The sequence below is a fragment of the Gymnoscopelus microlampas genome (genome assembly GCF_963454915.1).
Source record: "Gymnoscopelus microlampas genome assembly, chromosome: 15".
In the NCBI taxonomy this organism is placed as follows: Eukaryota; Metazoa; Chordata; class Actinopteri; order Myctophiformes; family Myctophidae; genus Gymnoscopelus; species Gymnoscopelus microlampas.
The window spans coordinates 14,635,051-14,649,615 of record NC_139952.1 but is presented as its reverse complement, the minus strand read 5'-3'; the positions used below and the strand labels follow the sequence as shown (position 1 = coordinate 14,649,615).

The following is a 14,565-nucleotide window of genomic DNA, read 5'->3' as shown; positions in this document are numbered from 1 at the left end:
ACGTCCATAGACATTCTACCTGTAAATACCTGTCCGTTTACAAACATTCAAACATTCTGATCTGGTCTATATTTCTTCTCTCAGCAATAAGGCAACTTCCTGGCCAAAAAGCATTACTTCCTATGAGGGGAATGTTGTTTTTGTCTCCATCTAGATGCTGGGCTCAGATGCAGCAATATTAAATGACACCAACATAACATTAATTGTGTTATAACACCTTAAAGATACAGACTAACTGACAGAAGACAAGCAAAATAACATACACAATCTTCCTTTTAATGTTTAATCAAAACGTCTCAAATTAAAACACAATAAACAAAACATCATAAACAATAAGAATAAACTCCTGCACTGAGATGCCATTCTCTATTTCAATCTCCTTATGACTGATAATTTTGCCACCACCTTTTTAAATGAAACCCTAAGAGAAATGAACAACATGCGACCACATACCGGCCTCTTTTAGAAGGCACTCATCAGAGCGCAATTTCTGGTGCACTTTTTAAAGTTGAAAATAATTAAACAATGATCTGGACACTTTTTATCAGCTGTCCAATCAGGACTGTACACAAATGCAGAGATGTTCGTCTGAACTGATGGTCTCGCTCAGCTGTCAGCCACGACCCACGAGGCACCCACACACCAGACTACCACCAGCCTATTATTACCTAATATAATAGGCTCTGTGCATCACTGTATAACTGTTTCCTGTTCATTTTTCTATAGCTTTGTTTGATTGGCTCAGCAGCCGATTTGAACTGGAAAGTGGAAACACATGTGAAGGTGTCATGTGTGTTTCCGGTTCAAGCCCGGCAGCAGAGCTAACAGGCGGGGGAGGAGAAACACAGACCTCGTGCTCATCTCTGGCAGCTGGTCTGCACAGGATCGATACATTTTAGTTGATAAATATGCCATACACAAGTGATTTCACTTTACAAAGTGAAAGATTTCTCTTTGCTCTGATGAAGGCCAAACCGAAACGCGTCAGATTACAAGAAAATTATTTAACTGAGAAAATGTATTTTATTTTGGAGTGCTACTTTCTTCTTTCCACCTTGGTGCAAGTTTTTTCACTTGAGTATGTTCGGTTAGCTGAGCACCCACAGCCAAGAAGGCAAACAGAGGATGCGCATCAGCTCCAGTTTGAAATATGTATGCAATACATTTAGCTCAATCTGTATTACCTCCACATCTACACCTACTAGTTTAAAACTATATTTTAGTTCCATAGAGTTATATTGAAGTCTGTTTCAGTCAATGGTGTGACTACCCCTGACCCACGTTTCTTTTTTCCAGCATAAAAGGTACTCTAGACAGTTTTTCTTTTCTTCACAAAAGGCAGTTGGTGTGAACATACCCTCATACTGTATGTTTCTGTTTAATGCCCAAATATATTTCGTATGCTATTTTGCAATTACAATATCTATTCTGTACATTTGATTTATATGATCAGCTTTATTACCCCTTTCATGTTTAGTGTTGTATTTTATGTTAATAATCTATATAGCTTTGAATGTTGAAAATGCACTGAGCTTTTGAATAAAAGTTAACTGATTTTGAAAACATTTGTGACTCTACATGGTGTGGCTCTAACACATTTTTTGTTGTGTTAATTATGATTCTAATTATACTGTGGTTTATGTAATACCTACTGTATGTTTGCCAACTTTTAATCCTAAAACGTTAATGGCAGGGTAGGCTATAATTTAGATGATCTGTTATACTGTATTTCCATACATGGTAGTAGCACAATCTAAGTGAGAAGAGTATTGCCCAATATTCTCATTCACTGATCACATTAGCAAAAATGTTTTTTTTTTTTTATTAGAATTGTCCCCCAAAGAAAACAAAATATGACCATAATGCTATATAATAAGGTTTATATGCACCGGAAACCCAGCAGTAGCTTTCAGTCATTTCTTGTTTCTTGTTTTCTTTATCATTTGACTGATGTCTTTAGGAGAAATTTTATGGAAAAATTCCTTCACTTTCTTGGTTGCTGAAGCATCACCATGGTTTGCTTGGTTGTGGCTGTGATCAGCAGCCCTCTCTTCCCTGACCTTTTCACGGGATTCAGAGTGGCTCCTTGCTCTGCGGAGTCTACTGCCTTCCAGAGGAGGGTCTGGCTCAGCAACAGCTGCTCTGTCATCCTGGTATTTAGATGGGTGGTAACCCTGTGCGTCGGGTGTTGCGTTGGAGAGAGCATCACGAGCTCTCGCTCTGTCATCCTTCAGTTTCACTCTGGACAGTGAGCTACTCCTCCCATTTGACCCACGGCCTAACGTCCTCCCGGCTCGTACTGGTGGTAACTGCACGGTGGGCTTTCCCAAAAGCAACTGCATTACCTCATAGCTATCTCGAGATGGCCCAACGAGGCGGATTGTGTCCCCCGTTTGACTGATGACTACTGATGGATAAACATCTTTGCAAATCTTTATTTGCTTACTGATGTTTACCTGGGTTACGCTGTTGTGGTCTGACAGACAGATCTGCTGGGTGCGTAGTGTTTTGGTAAGATCCTCCAGAAGTTGTTGCAGTTTCCCCCTTGCAGCTTTCGCACTGCTCCCTGACAAGATGACATTGCTTAAGCCAGTACCCACAGGGGACACGTCCATCTTAACGTTATGGCTGTTCAGTATGACAGCAATGTCTTTTGTCTTGAAGGACTGAGCATAACGCAACACATCCTCATCAATGACAAAGGCATCACTTCTTGCCCGGGGGCTGTGCTGGTGATTTTGTTTTGAAGACTTGTCTGCTTGATGTTCCAGAGGGGAAGAGTTGGTGGGATAAGATGGGAGAGCATACATGGGCAGGGCTGGAGAGCTAAAGGTGCCTCTGCTACCAGCAGCATACATCGAGTTACCATCAGTGTGGGTTTTGTTTATTTGCCCTGGGGAGCAATTGTGGCCATTGAGGATAAATGAAGGTGAGGATGTGGTGTTCTGGGAGTGGGTTTGTGAGGTAAGAAGCTTCTCCAAGCGAGCCTTCACGGCTGTCAGCATCATAAATGTGCCCTTGACACGCACCTGCTCTCTGGACGTGCGAGTTATCTCAAAACCATGCGCGGTGAGGAGTTGCATCACTCTTGTCTTATCAGGGAAGATGCTAATATCCAGGGTGGCCTCTACTGGAATATCTACCTGCAAAATGAATGAACGAATGAATGAATGAATGATAAAATACAAATAAAGCATTCTGAATGAGCACTGAATGATGATTCAATTAATCTGCTACGTATGTGAGTATGAGTAGCCTACCTCTGGCATGTCAACAGGTTTTACTGTTAACGGAAATTGTCGATTATCAACCTCCATCACATGAGAACCATGTTTCAATACACGGGCAGCGACTGGGTGGTGGGGGGTAGAAGTACACAATATTTATGGTTTGCATGAGCCATCATTCACCAGTGGTGGAAAGTAACTAAGTACATTTACTGAAGTACTGTACTTAAGTAGCCTACAATTTTGAGGTATTTTTTTTACTTTACTGGAGTATTTCCAATTTCCAGTAGGCCTACTTTTACTTCCACTCCACTACATCTCAGAGGCAAATATTGTAGCCTACTTTTACTCCACTATGATTATTTTACAACTTTATTTTGTTATTTTGTAGATTTTGATTATCAAGACAAAACATACCAACTAAGGCTTAGTTGGTACTAAGCCCTATTTTGTACTTCAGCTGTTTGAAAATAGCAGATCTACAAGCTCACAACACTTGTACTTGTAACAGAGTATTTATTCATTGTCGTATCGATACTTTTACTTAAGTAATCATTTTGAGTACTTTTTCCACCACTATCATTCACCATGTTAAGTCTTAATCAAGATTTACCTTCTGGCTCCTCAAATATGATCAAGGCCTGCCCCGGACGGTATGAGGGGTACAGCACCCTCTGCACCTCCCCACCTCCATGACGTCCTCGCAGGAAATGTATGGTGAGCTTGTCAATGATTCTGTCAGCCGACAGAATATCTGGGACCCCAAGAACCTCCACAGCAATACCTCGCTGCCTCTCCATTGTCACTGTAGTCATTAGAAATGGTCTGGCAGGTGCGGTGATGACGTTAATGTCTCTTATTTCCACAGGTGCCTATAGCTTCAAAATCCATAGTCCAATTATCTCTAAAGTGAAAGTAGACTTGTTTCGAAACTAAAGTCAACGCTTTAGACCCGTTTAGGGGTTATAACCGTTCAATGTGGATGATTAAATCGATGAAAAATTGTACAGTAAATTCCACAGTAAGCTAGTTTCGAAAACTGCTTGTATATGCTATCACAATTATCCCCAGGAACAATACATAATGCAACCACGCGGGTATTAGTTTACAGATTACACATAAGTTAAAATAAGTTAAATTATGGCCTACTACTCGTTTCGTAGCCTTCTTCACCTTAAGATCAAGTTCACTCACTTCACCCAAGTGCCAGTCAGTGCAAAACATTCAGTCAAAATGAAAGCGAAAGTTTAGGCTCAATGTGCGTTCAGTGACAAACGGGGATTCCATCCTAGGACTGCACTGCAGCCTACTCACATTGCCACATACAAAATGTATGAGTATCAGAGTATGACCACCTACACAGACGTTTCGGATTCATATGCTTATTTAAGCAGTACTCTTAAGTCTTATGATCATAACGGAGTTTAATCGATCTACAGCTGTGGCTCTCTAGCTTTGAAAAACATTACATTTAAAACAATACTGCCATCTAGTGCTCAACAATGCGCAAAACAAGTAGTGAAGAAGTGTATTAAAATCCCCAGTCCTTGTCGGGAAAATCTCAAATTGTAATTCCAGATCAGTCATTTACTCTGATAACATAGTTGAGAATGCAATGGTAATTTCGGAGGAAAATCAAGTTTACTCCAGTCTACAGTGGGGCTAAAGCTTTGGAAATGCTGACTTAAAAAGCCAACAGTGCCGATATTTCTTTGCATAAATGCTTAATTCTTTCAGATACTTTAACAGCAGCATTTTACATAGGACTGAGCAGCACCGGCTTGAACCAACAATGCTTTTGAAACCTCTGCTGCAGGTTACTATAAAATCAACTCTGAGACCACATACTGTACCTGCATAATTTATTTGGGGTCTGGTAGCAGTTTACAATTACAACCTATATCGACTTTATTGTATGAATTGCTGGAGTGGGGCACAGGTATCCTCATTGTACTTTGGATTATCACAGAGTGTATCATACCTTACAAACATGTCATTTAAGGACAAATACAGAAATAATCAAACCTTGATTTGGTAACAAATCAATACCTTCAAATAATCCACTTAATTACAGAAAGTACGGGTCCAACCTGGATGTCTCAGTATGAATACAAAGGGGCCCTTTAATTGTCCAAAGGAATACAAGCAGTACAAGCAGTATTTCTTACCAATGCCACCTCAAGCGATCACATACAGTAAGGTGATTTGAGACCAATAATGAATGCTGTTAAGTAGTATTGTTGTAACACTTAATGTAAAGGGGTGCTACATTTGGATGTAGTGACACTATAATGAAGACAAAATTACAAAAATCACAACTGGGATACACTTTTATTAACAACTACTCAAGCAGTAAAATTATTTGTGACGTTATTATTAACAGCACTTTAAATGTACAAAACTGTAGCCCAAATATTTGGCTATTACAAATCAGAGTGCCATTCTCTGCACAGTTCTCCGAGCCCAATCGATACCTACAAAGAGAAAGAAAAAAGCAGGATGTGAGGAAATGATTGGCAGTTTTTCAGGAGATTGAGAAGTGACACAATATCAGAAACGTTGCCATCATTTGTCTGAGGTTTATATATAACCCTGCCATGAATCAGTCACAGCAGGGCCTCAAACTGCCCCAACTCTCTCTAGCAAGCACTTAGGAAAGGACTGAGCCATTATGGGCAAAGCCTTGCTGGAAGGCTTGCAACAGTATAGCCATTACTGGCCATGTATGCACAGGTTGGCCAGTAACCGAGCGGTGTACCAATACAATCCATATAAACTTTATACAATCTGTCCATATCTAAAACTAAAACAGGCGACCTCTCAGTTCCTAAAAGATTACTCACAACACCCTGACCATTTAGTCATCATCTGGTCCTGTAAAGGTCATATTGGCTGTCAGTGGTCTGACCTCTCCAATAGGTTGAAAAAAATAATCAACCAATGTAAAATGTTTATAAACATTTGTTAGGGGTGGAATAAAAAAAAATAAAGTATATATTTTAAGACTTAATAGTCTGCGGACATCCTGTGAAAGGTTTTCCAATTTCCCAAGCTATTAACCCATTTAGACCTGAGGCCGATTCTAAAACATTTTTTTAACTTCAGATTTTAATTATAATAATAATAATAAAAAAAAAAAAAAATGTATCTATAATATTTGTTTTGAAAATTTTGAATACCAACTAATGTTACAAAATGTGTTGCCGGATTGAAAGGTATAACGACGTTGAAGCATATTGTAATTCGTCCTCATGCGTTAGTCAGCTTCAGTCAAAATGTCAAGTAAACCTACCTCATAGTTTAAATAACTTTGATATAGCATCATACTTCAGGGTTTCACAGCGGTCTGTGAGACACCTCGCAGTAGCTGATGAAGTACACTGCCCCTGGAACACAAGAGCTTTACATAAATTATACTGGAAGACACAAGACACATTAGCAATGTAAACCATCCCATGGAACATTAAAACAAAAATGTCTGGGGTTTACCTATAACCCTGCCACGAATTAGTCACAGCAGGGCCTCAAACTGCCCCAACTCTCTCTAGCAAGCACTTAGGAAAGGACAGAGCCATTATTGGCAAAGCCTTGCTGGAAGGCTTGCATAATATCCAACCACTAGTCTGAGTGAAGTCTCTCTAGAAGAGTTCAAGGAACCGTAAATAGTGCAATTCCATTAACAATTAGTACTGTATGTCAAAAAAAAAAGTGCCTTCACGCTTTTGGGGCATCAACGTAAACAAAGCAGTTTCTGCCAATAAAAAGGTGTCCTGGTACGTACATTTTCCCACCCATTTCCCCTACTGGTGTCGTTTCTCACATCATTGGTTATGTACCTAGCATTTTGTTGCGCTAGAAAACTTCATCAATATAACATATGGCATGAATATAGCCATTACATTTTCCCCAAAATACATACCAGGCTATTTTTTTTGGGGTGAAATCAACTTTGCTTGCATTTGTTTATGTAGTACAAATGTAATTTTGACACCCGTTTCACCATGCAATGACAGTGAATACAATCATTACACAGTACCAACAGAGAAGGCAGCTATAAACCCAGGCTTCGACATCACTTTAGAGGCTCATCACTGAACATACAGTAGGTAATATCAAAGCTTTAATCACTCTGATAAAGAGGCATCGGAAACGTTAGTCCTCTGTCATGATATAGCACCTAAATAAAAAGGCATTCAACATGTCCGTGATCAGTTTCTGTTATACTGGTGTTTAAATGCCTACATACCAGTAAGTGTTCAAAAATGGTCAGTCTGGAGGCCTGAGTGGGGCAGCCACTGGCATTATCACCACCTGGATTCTGGAAAGGGAATTCACAATCATTCTTCTGAGACATTGTATAAGGCAATTCTGACAGAGGTTGTACTTCATAAACAACAAAAACTGTCTGAGGTTTACCTATAACCCTGCCATGACTGAGACACAGCAAGGCCTCAAACAGCCTCAGTTCTCTCTAGCAAGCACTACAGGAGAGGATCAGAGCCACGACTGGCTCAGCCTTGCTGGACGGCTTGCACAGCAACTAGTGATGCATCGAAACGTTAGTCCTCTCATGATAGAACACCTAAATTAAAAAGGCATTTCATACGTCTGTGATGCCCCAGGACTTCATTCCTTCATTCTAATTTCAAAGCTTTGTTAGAGGAAATTGTGTTTTTTTGTTGTTTTTTACATTTTTATCCCACGATTTTGTTACCCCTATTTTTTACACCCAGTGCCAATTGTCTATGTAATCCTGGGCACTACTATAAAAAAAAAATAGTGTTTTACATGAGTTACAAAACAATTACCATCAAACTGTTTCTGTCACTGCTAAATACTTATATATAGATTGCAAGAGATACTAAAAAGTAGAATTATTCTATTTGGTTAAAACCTACTTTATCGTTTACCTGGTGTTTAAATGCCCACATAAGCATTCAGAAGAGGTCAGTCTGGACTCACTCCCGGGTGGGTAGGGACCTTCATGGCCTGCTTGCTAGTGGCAGCCAGTGATCATCATCACCTGGGTTCTGGAAAAGGACATTTCATCATTATTCTGAGACACTGTACAAGGCAATTCTGACAGCATCAACACAAATATACGAGGATTATCAGCACAGTCCAAGAATACATAAATCCATTGTGTAATTTTGTGTCCTGCATGGTTTAGCTCCCCAGTAACGGTCCAAAGGACTCTGGGAAGATGTAGGAATATACCGGATGCCCGTCCTCACCGGCTCGAGAGTCGGGGACAGAGCTTGTTGTCCAACGTCGTGGAACGGGACTGTACGTCACAGCATTAATGCTACGCTCCCATAGGCCACAAGGACAGAGCCATGTGAGAGAGTAACCTCACAGGATGTCCACGTTGAATACACTTGAAAAGCACAAGTGAACTTTCTGATCACATTTAACAAACATTCAGCTACAAGCTTAACTCTGGCCACGTTAACGTGTGTTATGAAGACTTACCTGTGCGATGAAGACCTGCTTTCCACTGAACTTCTTCAGGAACAAATATGGCTTTCCTGGCACCACAAACTTCAATTTCCTTAAGAAAAAAGAAATAACAAATTGGACAAACCGTCGGAAGGAAATCATGGCCATTCCTTTAATTTTTTTTGGGGGGGGGGGGGGGCAGGGGGTTTGGGCCTTTATTGACAGTACACAGTAGAGATACAGAAAACTGGGACAGCGAGACGGAGACCAAAGCAAAGGTCGTCGGGCTCGGGAATCGAACCCGCGACTTGCTGTCAGGCTGCATTCGAGCCTATATTATGTGGTATGCACCTTGACCGCTAGCCAGTCCAACGTCAACCGACATCACAAAACTACAGCAAAATATAAGACACAATTAAGCACATTTGCAAAATCTAGGTAGTCCACCCAGTATTCTTAGTTTTCTGTAAGACACTACAACAAGCATAAAATCATTAGAAATTTCAATAAGTTTGTGTCCTGCATGGTTTAGCTCCCCAGTAACGGCCCAAAGGACTCTGGGAAGATGTAGGAATATACAGGACGCCCGTCCTCGCCGGCCCGAGAGCCGGGGACAGAGGTTGATGTACAACGTCGTGGAACGGGACTGTACGTCACAGCATTAATGCTACGCTCCCATAGGCCACAAGGACAGAGCCATGCGAGAGAGTAACCTCACAGGATGTCCACGTTGAATATACTTAACAAAAACACCATAAGTCAACTTTCAGATCACATTCAACATCAAATTAGATACTAGAATCTAAAGCAAGTACATCCATGCTGCCGTTTCATAGCTTGATACCGTATAATCACAGGCAGTTCCTGGATTGTGGTAGAGATTCCATTCACACTCAATATGTGTCAAAAAAGCCTCAAATTCACAATAGAGCATAAAGAAAGGAAATTCTGCTTATAACATGTGTACTGGTATGTTATTTCTTACTTATTTGTTTACCTACTGGCATCGTCAGTTTCTGTTATTTAAATGCCTACTTACCAGTAATAAGTGTTCAGAAGAGGTCAGTCTGGAGGCCTGAGTAGGGCAGCCACTAGCATCACCACCACCTGGGTTCTGGAAAGGAAATAAATCATTATTCTTCTGAGACATTATAAGGCAATTCTGACAGGTTTAGCTCCATAAAACAACAAAAACTGTCTGAGGTTTACCTATAACCCTGCCATGACTGAGACACAGCAAGGCCTCAAACAGCCTCAGTTCTATCTAGCAAGCACTACAGGAGAGGAACAGAGCCACGACTGGCTCAGCCTTGCTGGACGGCTTGCATGGGAACTTGACATACTACTTGTCTGCACTGCGGCATGCAAATATGTAGCTAAATATATCAAAGCAGAAAATAAGGTTGACTAGAGAGACTTAGAGACAGACACAAATACTTAATGTCACTGATTAATAATTAAAAAAAAATACCTTTCCATTTTGATCCTGTGACCACACGGTTGGTCAAGTGAACCTTTTACTTTCTAACGTTCGATGCCTGCCTACAACATTTTACCAAACTAAACGGAACAATATTACAAATTTGTCAACGATCAGTACTTTGCTTGACAAATTCTCAAAACCCAATCTCAGATTATAACCAATTTAACGCAGATGGCATTAGATACGAGGAGTTACCAGTCACCACTCCTAATTCTCGAAACAGACTGTTTAGTTCACAAACGTGTCTATATATCCTGGTTATACCGGATATTACGTCAAATGTTTCACTTGCGTGGTACAGTCCTACGTACAGTAGGGGGCAGTAAAGTACAGCTCATCAAGTTCTTCACACCCTTGGGCATCTGAAATTATGAAGTCTGGATTTTATTTCAAACTACTTCTTATCCATTTTGGAAAACATTATATTTATTGTACAGTAACAACACAGTTGACTGCATGTTCTTATCAATTTGTGTAAGTAAATAATGCAAGTAACTTCAATAATATTCAACAGAGGTTTTTTTTTATGTCAGCAATAATAGTATTTTTCAAAATGTCTCAAAACATCTTATTATGAAATAAAACTTTCCCCACAATCAAATAAGTAAATCAAGCAAGAAGAAAATAATGATCTTTTTCTCAAAAACCTATTTTGTTTTGTTATGTCATTTCAAATCAATTCAGTAATTTAAAATATCAGCTAACACCCTAATTATTTTGTAGAAGGGAGGTTACCAGTAACTGCTGGTGGGTGGGGCAGTTTAGTAGAGGTGGGGGTCATTGTGCCATGCAGGGGAGTACACTCGTGGCTGATGACTCAGAATAAATCTCGGCACAACAATACAACCCATAGAAAAGCGCCGCTCTCCTTGGCATCTATGATGGCCGGCACCATCACCAGACAGCCTGTATGAATTTTAGCTTTGTTTGCCTGCTGTGTAATGCTGACTGTCTCACCAGCTGCCATGGTTTGTATACAGATTGATAACCCAGCCTGAAAGTCTACATCTGTGTTTGCAAGAAAACAGTGGTTGCTATCTGTGTTTGCAAGAAAACAGTGGTTGCTATCTGTGTTTGCAAGAAAACAGTGGTTCCTTTAGCTATGTGCCACTGCAGATTTTGGCGACTTAAGGAACTTTATTTGTTTAGTAAACACAAAAAAGGGCCTGGGCTAGGGACAGACTTAAATGAGGCACACTGTGTATCTCAGACTGATCTGTTGGGATATGTCTGTCTGTGTCTTGTAGATCAGATTAATCTTTGTTTGCAGCATCATATGTATTGTACCCATCTCTGCCAGACAGTGCCCTGTGAACATACTGTATCATTAGATTTGTTCAAATAATTCAATTTAAACCATTCCCTGGGATTAACCTTGAAGTCTACTTGGCTTAACTTGGTTTATACTGTAGGGTTATACCAACTACACAAACAGTACAAAACCAAGTCATGTTTTTATGCTTTCATAATCTAAGCTATAAATAACCCATTTTAGAATCTTGGGTGTAATTGACATTTAATGTGTGTAATAAATCTAATGATGGTATGACATAGTATGTTTTAAAATAAGTACTTCAAGCATAGAGTATTCCTAAAATGTTTAATTTGCAATTTGTTCCTTCACTGCTTTTGCAATGCTTTGTAGGCTATGATTTTTGATTTTGCATAAAATAATGTCAGTGGTTAACACAAACAAGCCTAAGAATGTTTAATATTTTGTTCATAATTTACCCGTTAATATCTCAACTGTGAGTTTTTAAGCCCTCATGTTCTTTTTAAAAGTTATATTAATTTTATGTGGTTCACACATCGCTGAAAGTGCATTGATTTGTGGAGATTGTCTTGTTGAACAACACATATAAGCCTTTGTTTGCTACAGAGCTTTTATTTATTTATCCAAAACCCTATGCATAATTTCCATTGGAAATCTGTGATGGGAACCCATGGCAGAGGTCGTCTGGGCTGGCCTACAAAAATACCTAATTCCCGTAGCACTCTATTAGCAGTGGCTATGCCAAAGGGCAATTGGGGCTCACTGATCTAGTTGGAATGATGTCAGAGAAGAGGTTTGGCTAGTTAATCAAACCTGTTGGAGGATTGGCCTGATGACAGAAACCAATCTAGAAGAGATTAAGAGATGTAATCTGCCCAAAGAAGTGTTGGTCACTGGTCAGGGTTAGGGTTATGACAGTGAATGCTGCTGAATGAATGTGATCATGCACTTGATTGTCAATTCTCAGAATCATCAGCTGAGAATTTCATGTGGAATTCCACCAAAAAAGCATCTTTCTTTTTCTTGGAAGTACTATGTGTGTGGGGCACCGTCCTGTCAGCTGACCATCATAGGGGAGCTGGAGAATGCAACTCATCGCTGTCGGCCGACAGAAACCTTTCATCTCTATATTTCACCCCCCGAGAAATGCAGGCCTATGCCCTATTTTATACTTACAGTGTCGCGTAAAAGTAGCTATAATATCATGATGCATTGTGAAGTTATAGATCGGCTGAGATGCGTTGTAAGCTTGTAGATCGGCTATTTTCTTTGGTATTTTTTTAAACATGGCTGTACATTTTCACCTATGACATCCCCAAATATGGATGTCAGGCTGAAAGTGGTATAAGTCTGTGTGTGGGTTTTAGAAATATTTAACATACAGTGTGAAAAGTAACCATTATCAATGTGCATAATGCTAGTGTGTTTTTATGAGCAGTCATGCTCATGTCAGTACGGGCCCTTATTTCAGCTTGCCCTACACTTCTTAGCAGAACTGCACAGGGAGAATAGAATTCTCCCTGTGCCATTTGCATGGCATAGAATGCCATGCAAATAATTATGCAATAGTAGATACGTGTGTTTTTACAAATGTAGGTCTTGCATAGATGATTTGAGTCAATCTCTGAGCACAGTGCTGCCCTCAAATTGAGAAAACCTCTAATCCCCTCTCCATTTTAAGAGCAGTTATATCCTCCCCTCACCCTGCATAGCCATGCAGTTCATCAGGCATCATCCTCTCAATGGCATGAGAGAGAGAGTGACACCAGCCACAGCTTATTCAGTAGAGCACATCCGTCATAATAGCCCCATAATAGCCTTATCACTTCACAGATTTAAAGCGAGCCACTCAGTACTGTACCTGCAACCATGACTGTATGGTTCACCTCCGTCATCAGCAACATTACTCAGCATAACGCTGCCCTTGTTCGGCTTCAGGATTGACCCAGAATGTTCATGCCACAATTTTGCGTACCGTCCCTTAACTGATTTGCATGGCTAGAACTGAATCTCGTATTATGAAATGTCCTTTGTCAGTGTTCATAATGCAGTTAGATCAAAATGGTCCTGTTTTTAGTTTGATAAAATTGCAACATGTTTCTACATTACAACATTCTTTGTAACCTACTGTACATGTGATTCAACGAAATGACTCAGGATAAGATTATTTTTACAACCAGCAAGCTGTATTACCACATCTAAGCGTATTGCTCCAAGTCTCTTACATAAAAAGACGCTTTTGTCCGAAATGTTAACAAGCAATAAAAGTGGAGTTAACATTTCCTGTTGTCACAGCATGTGCCGATGACTACTGTACAGTAGAACTACTCGTGCTCTGCGCTTGTTTACTGAACAGCTGTGTCAGGATGGAAGTGATTTCAGTATTTGTATAGCGTCCCATAAATGTCCCATAAAACACTAAACAAACCGCAGGCCATTAAAAATGACAAAGAACACAATGATGGATCAACTTTCCCGAATAGCTTATATTTCCTTATTATGAGCGAAGCACAGATTTGTGGATAAAGGACAGACTCGAGGCTGTACAGTAACCAAGATTTATGTGGTTGTTTTCTGGCACGTGATGATGGCAGAGTGGATCATCGCAGTATATCTTGAGATTAGGGCGTGAGGTTTTATCTGTATGCCATTCACACTTAATCTGATGCCTCCAGTGTCCTCATGCACAGGCTGATGGGGAACCATAAAGATGCAATCAAAGGCATCTGTGCTAAATTTTGTTTCTAACAAACCAGGGTCTCATCAATAGGCCACACTGTTGATATCACCACTCAAGTACATCTTGTCCATTGCGGCCCTCATAATGTAAAAAGTACTGTATGGTCAAGTAAAGGCTAATAGTATACTTTGTCCTCTAATAGTGACGTTTTATAATTGAAAATCATCTGTTGTTTTTGGTGAGTATAAATTTGTCATTAATCAGAGAGGATAAATAATACAGTATGTATGCATATTAGAGAGAACAGACATGGTGAAAGAGAAGAGCGTTTACCTTTTGGATCTAGTCAGTCAAGAATCGACACATGTTCCAGCCGCACATTGGAACACAGACTGCAGTACAGGAGGCTTAACCAGCTCTCATGTCTGATTTGACTGTTGTGGTCTTTAACACTCCACCAGAC

The 14,565-nt window shown here is 40.0% G+C and overlaps 1 protein-coding gene and 1 long non-coding RNA gene across 3 annotated transcripts; both read right to left on the bottom strand.

Annotated features, from left to right (window-relative positions):
• Positions 1–270: 270 nt before the first annotated feature.
• On the bottom strand, positions 271–4,425 carry rbm43 (RNA binding motif protein 43). The gene is made up of 3 exons (XM_084081522.1): positions 3,841–4,425; positions 3,261–3,352; positions 271–3,143 (listed from the first exon to the last, which is right to left on the bottom strand). Exons 1-3 carry the CDS (start codon positions 4,040–4,042, stop codon positions 1,914–1,916), a joined length of 1,524 nt encoding a protein of 507 aa, XP_083937648.1. The 5' UTR covers positions 4,043–4,425; the 3' UTR covers positions 271–1,913.
• Positions 4,426–5,543: 1,118 nt separating this feature from the next.
• LOC311061861 lies at positions 5,544–10,356 on the bottom strand. Of its 2 annotated transcripts, none has more exons than XR_014602421.1 (7): positions 10,138–10,356; positions 9,706–9,780; positions 8,700–8,778; positions 8,126–8,257; positions 7,474–7,545; positions 6,520–6,613; positions 5,544–5,701 (listed from the first exon to the last, which is right to left on the bottom strand). It is a non-coding gene; the product is annotated as an uncharacterized lncRNA (long non-coding RNA). The 2 variants fall into 2 exon arrangements; XR_014602422.1 differs by having other exon boundaries at positions 8,138–8,257.
• Between the last annotated feature and the right edge of the window lie 4,209 nt (positions 10,357–14,565).